At 27.2% G+C, this 19,532-nt stretch overlaps 1 protein-coding gene across 1 annotated transcript in view; it reads right to left on the minus strand.

Annotated features, from left to right (window-relative positions):
- qin (tudor domain-containing protein qin) overlaps positions 1 to 6,518 on the minus strand; it is a 62,149-nt gene extending 55,631 nt beyond the window's left edge. The window contains exons 1-7 of the mRNA XM_089226010.1: positions 5,960 to 6,518; positions 5,776 to 5,881; positions 4,566 to 4,689; positions 4,310 to 4,470; positions 4,161 to 4,243; positions 3,910 to 4,098; positions 1,150 to 1,230 (exon numbers count right to left, since the gene is read on the minus strand). Of these exons, the coding sequence (XP_089082136.1) occupies positions 1,150 to 1,230; positions 3,910 to 4,098; positions 4,161 to 4,243; positions 4,310 to 4,470; positions 4,566 to 4,689; positions 5,776 to 5,836 (699 nt within the window). The 5' untranslated portion in view covers positions 5,837 to 5,881; positions 5,960 to 6,518. The remainder of the gene's footprint in view (positions 1 to 1,149; positions 1,231 to 3,909; positions 4,099 to 4,160; positions 4,244 to 4,309; positions 4,471 to 4,565; positions 4,690 to 5,775; positions 5,882 to 5,959) is intronic.
- Between the last annotated feature and the right edge of the window lie 13,014 nt (positions 6,519 to 19,532).

Here is a 19,532-nt window from a genome sequence, read left to right on the forward strand (position 1 = left end):
CCGCGCAAAACAGTTTTTGCAATGTTACGTACTTGTAAGACAGAGACAACACATGCGGGTGAGACGTCCTCTTAAAACAGTCAGAAAATGATCTTCAACTTAATTTAAAAATATATAGAGTTTAATAACAATAAGATAAGCATTTAAAGAAAGTTAATTTAAAAATATACAAATACATACTTATTAAGTTTCAAAAATAAACCCTATTTTCAGATGTAGGTTATCTTTTTTAATAATTATTGGTTTATAATGTGAACAACAAATATTACAATTTCTATAGTTTTTTTTTTATTATTATTAGTTAGATATGAGATAACATATCCAATTATCTGTTAAATGTAATTAAGTACTTAGTAGTGTATGCATTCACCATACCTATGTATTAAAAAAAAACTTTATTTGTGCCAAAATATATATATGTTAGGTATTGATAATAAAATCTGGAATTTATAGAATATAAGATAATATTTTACTTGAAACATGTGCAATAATAGATTATAATTATAATTATAATTAATATGTAAATATGATCATTGATTAAGTGTTAAGTAAAAAATCCTATTATTTATTGTCAAAACGTGTGGTTTATTTATTAATGCTTATTTTTAAGATATCTTATTTGTAAACCAAAGATTAAAATTGTACTGTAATTTATTTTGCAATTTTTTTAATCGTGCAGTCTATTTTTAAAATAAATATTTTCAACTTAGAACATTAAATTTGATATACATTTTTTATGGATGGATATGATTATATAAGTGTTGAAGTATATAAATTTCAACTTTTTTCATTATAAAGAATATACAATACAATAATATGCATAATATAGGTCTAATACTGTAAGACAGAGCAAAACAGTAGTTCTGACTGCTAATGGTGGCTTAACATACACACGCCTTGTATATGGCTGGTTTCATATAAAAATTATGCACATTCTAATCATTGAGCATACTTCTTATTCCATATACTAAAGATCAACGTATTAAATATTAGCATTTTAGATTAATAAAGAGTTTAATACTTGAAAGAGAGACTGAACAGGGGGAGTAGAATATAATATTATTTAATTATATTTTTTTAATACTTTATCTGATAATTCATTCATACATCTAAAATTTACTAATGATAATTGAAAACGCTTGTACTTACATCTCTATAATGTTTCAATTTTTTAAGAAAAATGTCTCCTTTTAATGAATATTCATGTAAGTGTTGTACTTTGCTCAAATTCTAAAAAAAAAAAATTCATTCATTTTATCATAATTAAAAAAATATATTATATATATATAACAGACTGTTTACTCAGTGCAAAATAAGAAAAGTCTGCAGCGGCCAGCTACTGCACATGGGCGTGGCAGTATAACACAGCTGGATATACAGATAGTTGAATGGGTGGGATGATAAACGGGTGTTTCCTGACAGCCGCCCAACGAAAATTGGTCGCCGCTGCAGGCGTTTCTTATTTTGAGCAGAGTATAGATAACTAAAGACAATTATTTGGGAAACCAATTTTTTAAAACCCAAACTTTCAGAAAAATTACATAAACATGCTCTCGACTAGTCGGCGATATAGAAACTGAAGGGTGACCGCAACAATCCTAACGGATTTTTTGAAATAGTCATCATTAAATCATTTGCTGCGCTTTTTCAAAATAATATTTCTTATTCATACATTTTTTTTTATTATTTGTTAATAATGAAAGCGATATTCTACAGTTAATGAAAATAATATTAAGTATTTTTCTTTATTTTTCTTATTATTTTCAACTTAATATACAAAAGTAAACGCAAACTTAACTTAAATTATTAGTAAAATTATATATATATATATATATATATATATATATATATATAAAGATTTAGTCTAAAAAACTAAAATACAAGTATAGACCAATTATTAATAATTAAATACAATTTACTATATAAAGCTATTCAATACACTCTTCATCATTATCGCTTGAGTCCCAATCGCTGTTGTCTGACAATACAGTCAATATAATAGGTTCTAACAAACTGTCTCTTAAAATGTCTTTATCTTAGTCTTGGTCTTGTATTAATTTCACATGTTTCACACATTTTTCCCAATCATGTTAGGTAATCAAATCTAACGCTTTGTGTGTTAGCTTTTCTTTCGGTCATTTTGAATTTATTATTTTTTGTAGCTACCTTATTTTTTACTTGAACCCATATTAGTTCTATAGGATTGTATTGGCAGTGATATGGTGGTAGTCAAATTATCTCATGACCTATTTCCAATGCCAATTCATCTAATTTATATTTTTTTTGCGATCAGAATTAATGATTTGACCCTTTGTTTCAGTTCCGCTAGCATCTCTAATGGAGAAAATGTAATATTTTTTTTTGGTCAGCCAATCCTGAACATCTGATTTTCTGGCATCAAATTTTGGGAAATTATCAACTAATATCGAATTGTATGTTACATTATCCATCTCAATGATAGACGGTTCTTCAAGGTTATTTAACATTGTGATGAATTAAGATTTGAATACATCCCAGTTCGTATGGTTGTGGTAATCTGTGAAGTTAACAGTATTGCTACGGAAAACTAATTTTAAATTCTGTATGAACCTGTATACTTCCTGCATGAACAAAAATAAGTCAACCTCCTTTGACTGTGGGTATTTTAAGACCTTTTGAATTTGTTTCTTTTGCCACAAAATGTCCGTGAGTGGTTTTGATTGACCTATGTTTCGTCCAGGTATACAATGGTTGGGTATCATTGTTCACTTGCAACGAACATTTTTTGTAAGAATTTAAACTTAACGCTATGTCTTACATGAATTCGACATACACAACAAAAAACTAAACAGTTTGTATTTTGTCGCATCGGACGCATTGTATTGCGACAGAACAGCGTGGTCAGAATAGAATTTGTTCGCACAAGTCGCACTCGTCGGATTCATGTAGGACACGGTGTAAGAGAAACTATATCATTGCGCTTCATTAAAAACTTACGGTCAACACTCCATTTTTTATACAACGATTTTAGATTTTTTAGAAGTCTTTGCTTTGATCTAAGACTTCCTGGATAATTGTTTTTCTTCTTGACAGAATTGAGTATAAATTGTGCAGTGGGGTATTCACCCTTGTCATAAAATGTATGTACTGTTCTCCTTACTATATCACCATCAAAATCATCCACTTCCGATATTTTGCTCGTTTGTAAGATTTAAGAAGTGACACAAAAGAAGGACTAGCTGCTTCTAATACCTTAGTTTCTACAGTTTTTCGAGCTTCTAAACAAATACGTTCAATTGACCGCTTTGAAATCTCGCAAGCTTCAGCAGTAACGTCTTGAGTATTGAAAAAAATTAGTGTCTAAATCTTCTTTTTCTGATAACTTTTTTAAAAACGAATAAACACTACTTATATATAATTTTTTTTTACTTTGGCTATGAACATTGCTGTCTTTAAAAGACATGTTAATGTACACAAATAACAAAATTAAAATAACAAATTAATAAAAAATAACTAGGTTTTTAAAAGATTTTAACAAACGTTGGACAACAAACGTGTACACACTAGAAACACAGTACACACAATACTTAACTTTCAGTTCAATAATTTAACGAATTCATTATGATCCAAAAGCGTAAATTATGGGATTACTTTTTTTTTTATTTCCTACACCAAAATTTAATTTTATAACATTATTATATTGGTTTTTTGTTGAATTAAATATGTAACCTCTGGCCTCTAATTAAAATTAATACAAATTATTTTATGTTTACATCAAACGATCAAACTATTCATCATCTTTTATCTTAAAACTTTTAGAAATTTTTAATGGAATTTAAAATTTGTTCCTTACTCTTAATTATTTAATGTTTTATTTACATAATATTATCATATTAAATCTGTAATAAATAAAATGTTCATAGTCCTTACATATTTATCCAAATGATGAACTTCATGATGACGGTGATTTTCAACAGCACAAATTGAACACAACTCCATTTCACATGTGGTACAAATAAAGTCAATTATTTTAAAATGAAGGTCACAATTGGAGGCTTGAAGAAATTCAAGGTGTGTGGTATCTAGTTTGCTTAAATCATGTCGATTCTCCATATGAATCTAAATAATTGATTAAAAAAATTGCTGTATATTCAATTTAAGTGAAAGCTGGAAATAATAACCTTTTGAGAACAATCTTCACAATACACATCATCGCATTGTTGACAAAAGAAAGCTGCATATTTATGACAATTTTGACAATTTTCTATAATGATTATTAAAAAATAAGTACCTAAAATATATTTATGTAAATATCAAATTAATAACTTACCTTTAGGTTTGATTAAAGACAATGAAGAAGGAACTTTTGTCATCCTAATATTAGATATATCTTGATATATTTTACGTTTTTTGTTATATAATGAGTACCATACTTTACCAATTATAAAGTAGTGTATTGGTATGTTTGATATTTCGTCATCACATTTAATCCTGTAAATTACAATATTGTGAACATTTAAAAAATAAATAAGTAAACCATTTATATTTGATAATTTGACATCGAGTAAAACAAAAATGGTTCATACATGGTATTAGTTTGACAAACTTTACAAATAACTCGTTTATTCTTCCTGTACAAGTATTTTATACAATTTCTACACATATCATGTCCACAAGCTAATAACATTGGAATCTTGGGTCCATGTACATCTATAACAAATAATAAATGAATAGTTATTATATTATATAATTTTCGTAAGCCTACTTACCTATAATGTAAATTTCTGAATAAAATAAAAATGAATATACATAATACCAAAATTATAAAATTTAGGGCGCACATGATACTAATACTTAAAATTGAGTAATTATTATCTCACTTAGAGAACCTTATCATAGTATATGATGGTACCAATATTATTATTTATTATAATAAACACAAAAACAATGATAAATTGTGAAATTATAAAAATGATTTTAATCCTTTCACTGCTCTTAACTTACTATACAACCAAAAAATGTACACCATTCACTGGTCCAGACATACCATCACATTCTTTTACATTTGAGGAATATAATTTGTTGGAAAACAAACAATTTCAGGAAATCTTTTAAATAATTTAATCAATTTAGATATCAAATTTAAAATTTAAAAACATTATACAAAAAAATTAACTAAAAATATTTATTTTATGTGGCGTATACAGCTGATTACAAAGTATAAATAGTGTAGCAGTGAAAAGTTTAAGTAGATCTCAGTGAAGATTGTACTATGATATTTTAATGTGCTCTGAAAATATTTTTGTCGTAATAAATATTTTATAAGCACTTATAACTAGAAAAAATATATAACTATATAGGTAATTTTTTTCTGTTACAACTTTATTGGTATACGAATCATACAATCAACAAGTTTTTAAAGAAGAAGTTGGTACCATGAAAATATATTTTTAATATGATAGCGATGTGAGGTGGTAGAGTAGAATTTGCGGAAATATTTTGTCAAATTAACTTTGGAAAGAAAAAATGTAACATGTTTTATCTAATAAGTATAAGTATTGTGTTACACCAGTACTTGATTTTTTTTACATAACTATTTGTTCATATACCTAGTTTAAAATAAAAGTCTGCTTTAATAAGTATGACGTACTATGTATACACAATTATAATTTATAACGCTTCTACAGACCAACTGGGTAATAAACTAATACCTAATAACTAGGTACATTATAATTCTTCTAAAATTATACCTTCTTTCAATTGCAGCACATAAATTATAATATCATAGTAAATTACCTCCAATGTGATAATTATTATTGCAGTGGGAACAGCAAGGAATCTTGTTAGTAGAATTCATGATTTGTGTGATTATAGTCGACTGGAGAATCGTATGAAACTGAAACTGAAATTTTAACCTTCAACATTACCAAGTATAAGTCAAAAAACAATGGATCATATTAATCATCTGAATAAGAGTTACCAGTTTAAAATTAAAACGACATACTGTTACTCAAAAGAAAAAACTATTAACTGTACAAATCTGAAATGATAGAAACTTGAAAATTAAATAACAAAAGATGGATCGACCAAACCGTTGCATTCGTTGTAACACTTGTTATGTAACTGGTTGACCGTTGTTTACAAACTACTGCTAAAGTAGTTCAGTCTACTCTCTACAAGGTAGACGTAGACCGGTAGACCTGTTTTTCAGAAATAATTTATAATGCTCGGAAAAAGTATAAAAATAGAACGATTTCGGAAAAACACCGCTGTCATGATGCCTTGTTGTTGACAACACACCGTCCACAACTGCACATTCGCGCATTATATTGTACCATAAATTTGATTATCAAAACTGAATTTTAAAAAGCGTGAGCCATGTGCGTTGTGCGGCGTTTGACGTCCGGCCATGCATTGTTATCTTGAACTTAACGCTCTGTGATTGGACTAATCTGAATTTATCGGTGATAACAATTTAAATGAACATACAATATGAATAAATAATTAAATCTCACAGAATATGTATAAAATGTGTATTATTATTAGTGTTTTATAAAACTACTAGCCCTCCGTGCTAGTATAAAACTATGATAAATCCACAAATCATGAAGATAGCATAGCCAATAGCCATAATTTTAAATTGTATAGTATAGTCCAACCGATTAAATTAAATTAAAATGAATAATAATACAGCCATGGTCAGTGCCACTCAGTGGTCACTTTAGATCATAATAATATAATATAATATAATATTATATTATGACCTAAGGTGGTCACATAATCCACAGACAGATAACAATTTACTGTTATCTGTTAATTGTTATCTATCAGTCATCACAGTGTGACATGACGTGTGTGTGGTGTGTGAAGGTATAAATCACAAATTCAAAAATATAGACAATGGCAAAATAAACTGTCTTGATACTTGCTGATTTGTACATCTGAAATATTAAGCATATTATAATATAAACTTTTTTTAAACCAGATTTTTATTTACCAGAATATAAGCAAATAGTTTTAATTTCACATTTAGAGCAAAATATTATTTGTATAATTAATGTATACCTATACAAAAAAATTTTCATACCACTAATTAATTAGTTATAAATATTTAAAGCACAGATGAGCAGATTGTAGTATTACAAGGGTACCCCAGCAAGATGTTAGTCCACTACTCCACTCATCTAAAATTTAAATACTTATAACTAATCAAAAATCAAAATTATTCATAATTATTTACTCTTGCATATTTGACTATCATAAATCAAAATACCCCAATTCTGCTTCAAAATATGAAACTAAAAATGTTTGTTGTCATCCCAAAAAGTTAAAAATTAAAAGCGATACAAATAATAAAAAGGCGGGTAAGTCGTGGGTGTCGCTCTGCTGTACTATAGGTTACAAGTGGGTTACTGTAATGGATGGAATTAAATTTGAATCCAATGATCATTTGTATACGAAATACGATTCTGAGCGAAGACGGTTTATCTGTCTAGGATATATTGTAGATTATTTTAAATTTTCAAATCTTAGATATAAAAGGAACATTTTTTATGAATTTCTAGCTTAAAATAATTTGTGAATTTTCCTGATTTTTATTTAATATGTTGTCAAAACTCAAACTTTGAATGCTTTAAAAAAAAATTGTGACTATGTATTCCTTTTAATTTGCAACTGCTATTGTAAAAATATGTTAGGAGCCTTGTATTAAATTTTCAAGCTTTCCTACCGAACAAATAAATTTTTATCGATATTTTTAGAAAAAAAAACTAAAAAAGTTGAAAAATTAAAATGTCAGTAAACACCTCAAAACAAATCTAAATATTTTGAAAATGTTATCAAATATAGAAAATGTCTATATAAACATTTAGAGAAAATTTCAAGTATCTGCGGTCATTTGTTTTAGACTTTTAGAGTTACATCAAAATAAGAAAATCACTAAATGTGAAATCCAGTGGAAATCCAATGTTGTAAAAATTTAAATTTCAGATGCTCATAAAAATTTAATTTAAATTTCCGGTGGACTTTTTATTTGTGATAAAGATTGATAAACTTGTAAGGAATCTTGTATTAAATTTTTATCGATATTTTTAGAAAAAAAAACTAAAAAAGTTGAAAAATTAAAATGTCAGTAAACACCTCAAAACAAATCTAAATATTTTGAAAATTTTATCAAATATATAAAATGCCTATATAAACATTCAGTGAAAATTTCAAGTATCTGCGGTCATTTGTTTTAGAGTTACACCAAAATAAGGAAATCGCTAAAAGTGAAAATCCAATGTTGTAAAAATTTAAATTTCAAATGCTCATAAAAATTTAATTTGAATTTCCGGTGGAATTTTTATTTGTGATAAAGATTTAAAAACTTGTAAGGAATCATGTATTAAATTTTGAAATCTTGTATTTAAAAAGAAAATTTTTTATGCATTTCTAGCTTAAAATAATTTGTGAATTTTCGTGATTTTTACGTATTTTGTCAAAATTCAAACTTTGAATGCTTATAAAAATAAATTCTGACTATGAATTTCTTTTATTTTTCAACTGCTATTGTAACAATATGTTAAGAGCCTTGAATTAAATTTTCAAGCTTTTCTGCCTAACAAATAAATTTTTATCGATATTAATTTTAAAAAAACTAATAACGATCGAAAATTTCAAATGTCTATGAATAGTTCAACTTAAGTCGAAAATTATTTCATATTTTTCATATCAAATTATCAAAATAATTTTTGAAAATTGCATGGTGGATAGAATATACTTATATAAACATTCGGTGAAAATTGCATGTATCTATGGTCATTCATTTTAAAGTTACATCAAAAACCAAAATCGATTTTGTCGAAAAATGAGTGTGCGTAAAATTTCCCGTTTTTCCCTTAATTGTTAGTTTGTTTTTCTCGATTATTTAGAAAAGTATTAAGAATTTTTTACTTTTGACCCCCCCAAAGTACCAACTAGATTCACTTTCTGATCGAACGAGGTACTGAAGTCAAAAATCGAAGCATTTTTACTGCCCCAAAATGTGATGACAGACACAAAAAAAAAATAAAAACACACATCATGGTAAAATCAATACATTCATCGCTCTGCTCAGAATCTAAAATACAGTTTAAAAAAAATGTTATTTTGCAACATGAAATTTTGTAAAATTATTATTTTCAAAAACGTTAATAGTTTTTGAAATATGGAGTTTGTTATGTTAAATGAATTACTGAGTATATAGTATAATAAGTTATTTATATTACCTTCTAATTACTATTACCACAACCATTGAACATTAGTTTGTGTAAATAGTAAGTTACAATTTAAAACATTTAAGTTCTAAATTTCGACAAACTATAAAAATCTTTTTTAAACCAGATAATATTTACTTGAATATGAATAAATAGTTTTATCAGATTAAACTTTATTATATATACCTTTTAAATATTTGTATGTTGTTGTCCCAGAAAAATTTAATTTTTTGATTCCGTTTGTTTCTCTTCCAAAAGCATTATATCTTAATTGTAACTCCTTAGAAATTATTAATGAAATAACTTTGAACCCAAGTCATATTTACCCCCCCCCCCCCAATTTATAAGTGCCCTGCAAACTATTCAAAATTCAATAATTTTGGAATTTGATTAGTGTACTTTTTTTCTAGTATTCATATACCTATATGCATTATATAAAAATTTAAGATTAAAAAGTAATCATAATTAAAATTTAAAATAGGTATTAAAAAATATACGTAATTTGGAGATTATGTAACTTTTCACGCCATGTTTAATAATATTAGGTATAATATGATGTTTTCATGATAAAATATAAATACAATAGGTAACCACATGACATATCTCGCATTAGTGTGGGACTAATATCGATTATTGTTTCCCCAATTCTAATTTTAGAACTCGTTCGTCTACATTGTCTTCGCGATAACAATAATTGCAGTATGTACTATGTAGTACGTACGCTTCGCATCCGTGTGATACTTTGTTGTTTAGACTTATAGTTGTGTATTAGCGAAACTCTAGTATAATTAGTATAATTATTATTACTTTTCTAGTTTTCTACATTATTTTTACTTAAGCCGGACTCAATTTTACCGGCACCTTTAACCATTAAAACTTTTTGTTAAAAATTAAAATATTATATACATATTTAATTGAGTTATCAGTGGTAAAAATAAAAAGGATGGAATTCTTCTATCATTCTTTCATAAAACAAGTAAGAAAAACAATGATATTATTGGCACTGATAAATGATAATTCAAATGTAATACCCGTGAAAACACCAGAAACTTCTATAATTTTGAACGTAGTCAGTACCTGCATTGATAAAATACAAAACCGTCACTAAATAATTTTGCTTTTATATTATATTATTATGTATAGAGATTAGAGAGCATAATATTATTTATTATTGTACAAGTTTATTTTGATAATATTATTATGTTTATATGTATAAAAATAGTTCGGTCGTCTGCGTTTCACCGGTCGCCAATAGTTGATGCCTATACCACAGAATATAACAATACTATATTATAATATTTATTACATGACATGTTTATCGTCGAATATTATTATTATGCATCAAAACTGTAGACGCGATCTATGAAATCATAATAACACTAAAATTACGGTTTTCAAAATCTACATTGAAATGGGCTATCTATTTGTCTTTAATCAATGGTACCTGTTGATAGCATTTTACGTAATAATTCGAAAAAAAATTAATTATAGTATTTATTTATAGATCTCATTTGATGTATTGATATCGGATACAAAAAATATTATTGATGATCTAGGCACCAAAATGTCGGGTACAAAACAGCCACATTTACAAGTATTTCCGTTAACTACGTTTAAGAAACAAAACAGAGCATTTTCATCAATTTATTATAACAAGTATAATTGGATTGAATATAGTGTGAAAGCAATTGCTGTTTTCTGTTTCAACTGTCGACATTTTTCTACTAACACCCAGGGATGTAGTGGGTATGCGTGAGTATGTGGCGCATACCCAATTTTCAATTTTGTAAAAGAGAGCATACTAAAGAAAATAACCTGAGACCGGAAGTATGCGCTGAAAAACATGCGTATTGGGTATACGTATATATATATTTTTTTTTTTCACAACAATTGTTTTAAACTAGCTGACAGAACTATTATTATATTATGTATTAGGTAAATAAATATACTTTATAATAATATTAATTACATTGTTAAAGTTATTATAATTTAAAATCAACTTAATAAAATAATAACTAATTATATGTTATTAATTTATATAAATGAAAGGAGGTGGAGGTGAAGGGGTTGATGCAGGACGTAGCCAGACCAAATAATTTTCTGGTGGGGCAAAGCAAACTTTAGGGGGGATGCGTTATATATAAAACAATATATGTCTAATATTTTTAAGGGGGCAACGCCCTTTCCCACCGTGGCTACGGTGGCCTGGGTTGATGACAAAAGCTGCCACATATGTAGCATACTCACAAATAACTTTAGGACTACATGCCTACACCCTTGATGAAAAATTTGATAATATAAATGGTGTGCAAAACTGGAATAAGGTATTTAAATAAATGATATTTTATTTTAATATTTTATTATCTTCAGTTATTATTATTATTTTTAATAGATTAATAATAAATTGTCTAAACATGAAAAGTCAATATCACATTTAATAAGTACTGCAAAATTGAATGCCTATAAAATTGCATTACAAAGTGAAAATATTCTTACACAAATTTCAACAGCTCATAAAAAACAAATTATAAAAAATAGGAATTATGTGAAGGTATTAACTATTAATTGATTTTACATTATATTTAGCTCGGCAGGGTATAGCTTTTCGAGGTCATGATGAATGCAAAGAATCATTCAACCAAAGTAAATTAAAAAACTAACTTGTAAAACCCAAGTTCACCTAGTGATCAGGATTTTACAGTAAAATACATATTCATATATTTTTTTTAATAGGAAATTTTAAGGAGTTATGTAAAATGTATGCCAAATCAAATCAGGAATTTTTTTAAATGTTTGAAAAAAAAACTAACTATAGCAGCTGGTATATTCAAAATGAAATTTTAAATATAAGTTCCAATATTTTTAGAAAAAACATTATACAATAACTTAAAAATTGTGGAATGTATGCTTTGATTTGTGATGAAGGAAGGCAGGTAGTTAAAACATTTATTTATAACATAAATCATTAATATATAACATTTATTTATATTTAAATTGTTATTATGAACAACATTAATCTCATCAAATAGGACTTATAAGCAAGAACAGATGTCTGTGTGTGTGTTTAATTTGTTGATGGCAATCTGAATATATTTGAACAGTTTATTGTTTTTTTTTTTTTTACGTATCTGGTGGACAAGTGGCTGAACAACTTTCCAATTAAATCATTTTTTTTTTTAAAAGAACTTAATATTCATGAAGTATTGAAGTTCCTATAATAGCACAGTCATATGATGGGGCGAATGTCATGTCTGGTTATTGTCATATCTGGTATTCTTATATACTTATAAATACAAAATACCATTAAAATTTTGTGTTAAATTTTAAGATACTAATAATAGTACCCGCGGATTTTTTCAATGCATAAATAGTCAGGGCTTAAGCCTGGGGAGGGGGGCACCAAATTGAACCAATTTGAGCTTATGATCATTATGTCTTCTTTCATAATAGTTTCCAGTGGCGTAATTAAAGGGATGCACGACGGTGCACTTGCACCCCCTGGTATTATGTATCAGGTGCTGAACTTTATTCCTATTGAAATACAATACCAACTAGATTTCATTGATTTGTTGATTTATTTTTAACTTATTTAAAAATTGTGTTATTACTTTAATTAATTTCATATAAATATTATATTTTTATATGTATAATGTATCATATAGTACAGGCACTGCACATATAGTATTATAAATATATAGAGGTACATACAGATTTTAATATTTGTTTATGTTATATTTTTATCAAATATAAAAAGATACCTGTAGTACACGCGAGTAATGCAATTAGCTTTGAATATAAATAATATGACTTAATTTATCATTACGATTATTGGATCGATAAAATTTTGCACCTGCTGAAATTTAATGGAATTACGCCAATAATGGTTTTTAATAGAAACCATCTTTGACATTGTTGTCTATGTATACCATATTATATCTATGGAAAATTGTATTATAACCCCTTCATGCATAACTTTTTATTTATCCCTGAAAAAAAATGAGGTTATAGTAAAAGACGTCAGGATCACGAGAAAAATAGTTAAAATAATATTTGAGTTAAACTTCCCCTTAAAGTCGATCAAAGTTTAATTTGTGCCAAATATGGCACTATATTCACCAAAAGTTTGTTTGTGCTATATTTGGCCATCATTCATTAAAGTATACAATTTTTATTTTTGCCATTTTTGGCCACCATGCACTAAATATATTATGCTCTATGATACTCATGAATAAGTACAATATTAAGTGTGGTATTTTTTTATTTTTAGAGCTAAAAAAAAATTCAGTTTCTATGTTTTTAATGCATGTTGTGCAAAATATGGCACATACTATGGCACCCGCAGAAATTTTTCTAGGGGGGGCAATGTTAGGATTTGAGGATAAATATTATAATTTTACTAGGTGTTTTAAAATAATAACCTTTTTTATGATACCTACTCGTATACAATATATTTTATTTTATACTTTAAATTTGTTGTATAGTATATAGTAATTTATCTTAAAACATTCAATTAAAAATAATATTTTGAAAAAGCCAGGGGGGGCAAATGCCCCAGCTTGCCCACCCCTGCGGGCGCCTATGGCACATACTAAGTTTTTGTTATATTTCAAAAAGTATTATACTTAGAAATTAGTACTTAATTTAAAATAAAGCTGACAAACTGACAAACACAATGGTATTTTTTTTTAAATTCGGCGGTATACATTTTTTGTTATGATAACATAAAATAAGTGGTAACGACTTTTGGTGACAAACATATTTGGAGCTGATTAAATTTTTCATCTATGTTTCATAATTTTACCGCTAAATAGACGTACCTTACATCAAATTTGTTCGTTTTTTTGTGCCGAATCTGGCCGTATATGCAATATGCTATATATTATATATATATATATATATGCTATATTTTCACAGCAACAAATTACGAAAAACTGATTTATGCCACATATGGCAATGGCACACTAAGCATTAAGGGGATAAAACGGCTACTGTCGTCGTAATATGTTTATTAGTATTTTTGCTACTGTACTATAACCTTTACTGTACATGTACTTCATTATTACGTATATAATTTATTTTTTGCATTTTTATTATGCAGCAATATGCAGCATAATAGTGATTTCGAATCAGGTTATTTTAATCACGACGATCTAGGCCCTAGGGGAATGCAGTCAGATTTATAACAATTTTGTTGGCTTTGATGCTCCTAGTTAAATTTAAGAAATTGGTAAATATGTAAATATAATATAATGGCCAATGAATATCTATTAAATAACAGTGTTTTAAAAAATCAGACTAGGTCGTCAACGTTTACTCGAACCTGAAGTTATGGCATGCATTTACTGGTTTATATTTCATAAATATCATACGAATTATATCCAAAAATTTGGCATGACAAATTAATATTTGATATTTAATGTTCAATAATTATTAAACATTTCAAAAACAATATATGTTGTAATTCAAATGCTCATAAAAATATAATGTAATTTGACTTTTCGGTAAACAGTTTTTAATAGATAAAAGAAGACAAACTCATGAAGAATTTTGAATTGAATTTTTAAATACTAGATTTAAAAAGAAAAAGTTATGTGAATTTTTAACTCAAAACAATAGCACATTTTCGTTATTTTTTTTTGTCAAAATTCGAACTTATAATGGTTATGAAAAAATGTGATCATGTATTTTTAAGATTTTTTAACTACGATTATAAAAATGTATTAGGAGCGTATAGTAGGTATTATAAATGTTGAAGCTTTTCTTACCAAACGAATACAATATTATTGACATTTATAGAAAAAAAAAAAAAAACGAAAAAAATTGAAAATTGAAAATGTCTATGAATAATTTTAAAAGATTTGTAATGTTTTGAAACTTTTACAATTATAGAAAATTCCAATATAAACAGTTAGTGAAAATTTCATATATCTATATGGTCATTTGTTTTAGAATTACACCAATATCCAAAACCGATTTTGTCAAAAAGGATATTTTAAAATGTAATGTTTCCGGTAAAAGTTAATCAACTCTAATATATATGTACAATGTACAAATCGTAAATAAATAACCACGAAAGAATGCTATGGTCTTATAGACCTATATATAGTGTTATACCAATTCACCACAGGAGCTTATCCCTTATCCATCCCGTTCGAATTATTTTGCATAAACCGAGATACACCAACGCCGATTTGTCCATGAACAGAACGTAATCTATACGGATAGGTAATCGTTATACTTAATATTTTAAATATATAATAGGGTATCAATTCAAACATGTGAATATTATGTACTTTTGTCACTATGTAATAATATCTATTATATTATGTGCCTGATTTGTTAACTTTTATTTTTTTTTACTGTACTTAAGTTAAGGTTTATTTTATTGTTAATAATACGATTCATTACACGCCTACTCTATATTTAGAGGGTCTAGCAATGACTCATGTAGTTGTTACTCATTATACACACCACATTATTGAAGGGGCCTAAATATGTTGTGCATTATATTATTGAGTAGAGACCCGCAGGCAGAATTATTATTAATAAGCATATTACCGTGGTTCAAAATTGACAGCCATTGAAAGTAGTAACTACTCATGCATAACCAAAATTAATTAATTAATTATATATGTGGAATGTGCCCAATACGATCAATCCAATTGAATAAAATCAAATTCGTGTAGATTTTATGTACACTATAATTTATGATATACCATACAATATTATATTTTACCATCGCCTTTTTGACTAAACGTATATAGATTGACGATAAGAAATAGGAATAATTGCTTTTTAAAATTTTATGATAGTAAATTGTAATTCTGAATTCATATGCAGGTTATTAACACATTTAACAATAGATTTACCTATTTGACTATTTCCCATGTAGAATTGCAACCTTTTGAATTTTGAAAATGAATAATATAAAGACTCGAATAAATTATTCAAGTCTTTATATTATGGATTCATTTAATTATTAATGATCTACTGTACTAAGTATCTAATAATGAAGCGGTACCCACTATGCGGGCCGCGGGCCACATGCGGCATTTTAACAAATTTAACGCACCCCGAACTAAAAGTAAATTGTACAAATCCAGAGTTCAAGAAAAACAATTGTGTCAATCATGAACTTTTCTTACCTTATTGTCTCATTTTATAACTTTTTTTTTACTATTCTTCACTAAATTCAGTAAATAATTGTACATTTTTATATGGCTAATTATTATAATTAAAAATGTAAGCATGAAGTACTATTATTGAATAGTTTTTCAAGCTATCCAGTATCCAAGCTCTCTTATGCTGTTATCCATCTATTGCGCTTATTATAAAAATATTTTATACAGATCGTACAAATTAAAATTAAAATGAAAAAAAAAAATAGTTATATTTAGTCCTTTCTAAACTCCTCTCCTAGTAAGGACCGCTGGTATAATGTAACTGTGTATACATAATAATTCTTGATTTTTGTGCGGAATACCTACCTAAAAAACAATAAATCAAATAGTACCTATCTTTTTATTATTTTAAAATCGCATTGCAGGTCGGCTAATCAAAATTATTACAAAAAAAAAATGTTTTCTGTCAGTTTGCTTATAATATAAATGAAAAAATTAACGATTTTCGTGGGTGAAAATTAAATTAATAAGTGTTGATTCATCCTATAGCACAACTTATAAGGTTTGAGAAACCAAACAAAGAATATTCCACGACCACGAGTCTCAAAAAAAATATTATTACATGTGTACAAAATCTGGTGCTAATTGGTTCAGTAGTTTCCAATTTTATTTGTTTACTATCATTTTTTTTTCATTTTATAGAAAATTTTTTTCCTGTTAGAAATAATTAATAAGATGGGTTGAACTATTGAAATTAAAATATGTCACTTCGCTCATAATCCAAAACTAGAGACAATATTTAAATAAACTGTACCTGTTAAAATTAGCTATTTTTATTAATCTCGTCTACAAATATCAATCCTTCCAGGCCCACCTTCCATGCATAATAGCTAGGTAGTAGGTACTTATAACTCCTTGGGTTTTTATAATAATGAATAATCTATTATCAAAAATATATATTCAACTATTCAAGTGCGCTTATATACTATTGTTGGCTAATTACTTAATGTCGTACACAAACAAACTCCTAATTCCAAAATTTTAAAGTTTTAAATACTTATCAGTTATCAGTAATTTACTAGGCACAATGTTTATATTATTTTATATTTTATTAGCAATAAGATAGTCAAGCATCTCCGACAGCGTCGTCGATACCACGCAAAAAAAAAATAAAATAATAGAATGTTTGTCACCTATAAACCAAAATTACTGAAATCAGAAAATAATTATTATTCTAATTTCTAAGAGAATTGTTTGTTTAGCTCTATAAATTCTCACCTATACAAATACAATTATGATTGAAAAAAAATTTAAATAACTCATTGTTTTCTTTTATAGTAAAGTAAGTAGGTACCTCATATTAACATATTATTATAGATAGGTACCTAATTATGTTTAATTAGATTATTTATGATATTGCTGTGGATTATTGTATTTTAATTTTATCGAATCTATTGATTTGAATGATAGGTCAGGTGTAAGGTGCCTACATAGATTTAAACCCGCATATAAATACAATTATGACGTGATGTATTAATGCTGTTTTGAAAAATAATGAACACAAATTAATTTTTAAAACAATTATATTTTGTTTTTATTTTTAGTGTAGTAATTACTAATTAGTTATTGATAATATACAAAATATACGTATTATATGATACGAATAACGTCAGAAATCGTATAACGTGTAATTTTATTTTACCACACTGCTAGGGATGAATATTATAGTTAAGACTCATGTGCAGTCATGTCTCATTACGAATATCACGTTTTTAGAATTAAACATATACCTACTTATAAGTAATAAGTAATAACATATTATAAATACAAATATTGAAATATACAATTAAACATATTTAAAAGGTATACATGATGGTTTTTTTAGATATGCTCATCCTATTTTTAATTTTTATGCTTAAATTATGCATATATTCAAATTCTGATTTTTGAAATTTAAAAATATTCTCGAACGACATATTTATTGAATACTTGAGATTTTTTTGATGATTTAAGGATGATTCTGTGACAATACAAACTTCTGTAAAAAGGAACTACGTTTTCATTTTTAATTATAGAAAAGAGCCTATAACCAATTACTTTTGGGTGGCCTATACTCAAGAATATAGATAATGTTTTTGTAAAACAAAATCCACAACTGACAGATAAAAATGTAGCTGTGTGAGAAAAATAACTTTACTTGTATCCCGTTAAAGACAAAGTTTCAATGGCGGTTATACAATGTAATGTTATTCAAGGGGGGGAGTGAGAATAAAGCCAACCCTTCCCCAAAGCATTTTTATGTATAGTATATTATACTAATATAATATAAAATGTTCATAATATGGATTATAGGTATAAGGTATAGTTATGTTTATATACGAGTATTTAACTTTAATATAATAATATTGTGGCACGAACCCTTACTGTCGACCCAGAGCCATCGACCGATCCGGCTACATTTAAATAATTTAATAATTGTGGCGTATACCTTACCACGGCGTATTCAAAACTTATCTCCTAGGCACTGCTCCAATCCACGAAGGAAGAAAGAGGACACTTTACAAATATAATGGAGATTGAATAATAAAAAAAAAGTAAATAAATAACACGAAAATACTGTGTTTTTAGATACGGGCACAAAGCGCCGCCGTACTATTCAAAATAATAAATAATCAAATAATACAATAGAAATAATCAAATTTAAATATATAAATATATATCTGGGCGCCCAATTCAGTAATACAAGAATTGAACTAATTCAATAAATTTACATGAGACCTTGATGGCCTTAACCAAATAATACAATATTTAATATAATTAACGATACAAAGAGTACATACATACGATCTGGCACAATGAATGAATTCTTCGTATAAGAGTGTATAAAAGATCCATAAACGCCGCACAAATAACGGAAGGAAGAAGGATCAAATCCAACGTTGTCGGAACGCCACAACAAACAACGCGTGTCAGTATAAATTGATACGCGGTTGAAATATTACACGCTGCAAATTATAATAAAGAAAGGCCTTTCGATGTGCATTTATTAGCACCTTCACATCGGCGACCACTGTCCGACTACGAATGTCGGGCGACAACTACTATTCATGTCCGACTCGCCGGTGACACCGTCACACCCCGGTAAAGATAATGGACGAGCGGACGAGTGGCGAGTGGGGAGTCTAGAAGGTTCTAG

This window comes from Diuraphis noxia, unplaced genomic scaffold (genome assembly GCF_037042655.1).
Source record: "Diuraphis noxia isolate RWA-SAM2 unplaced genomic scaffold, SU_Dnox_SAM2 contig0004, whole genome shotgun sequence".
Lineage (NCBI taxonomy): Eukaryota > Metazoa > Arthropoda > Insecta > Hemiptera > Aphididae > Diuraphis > Diuraphis noxia.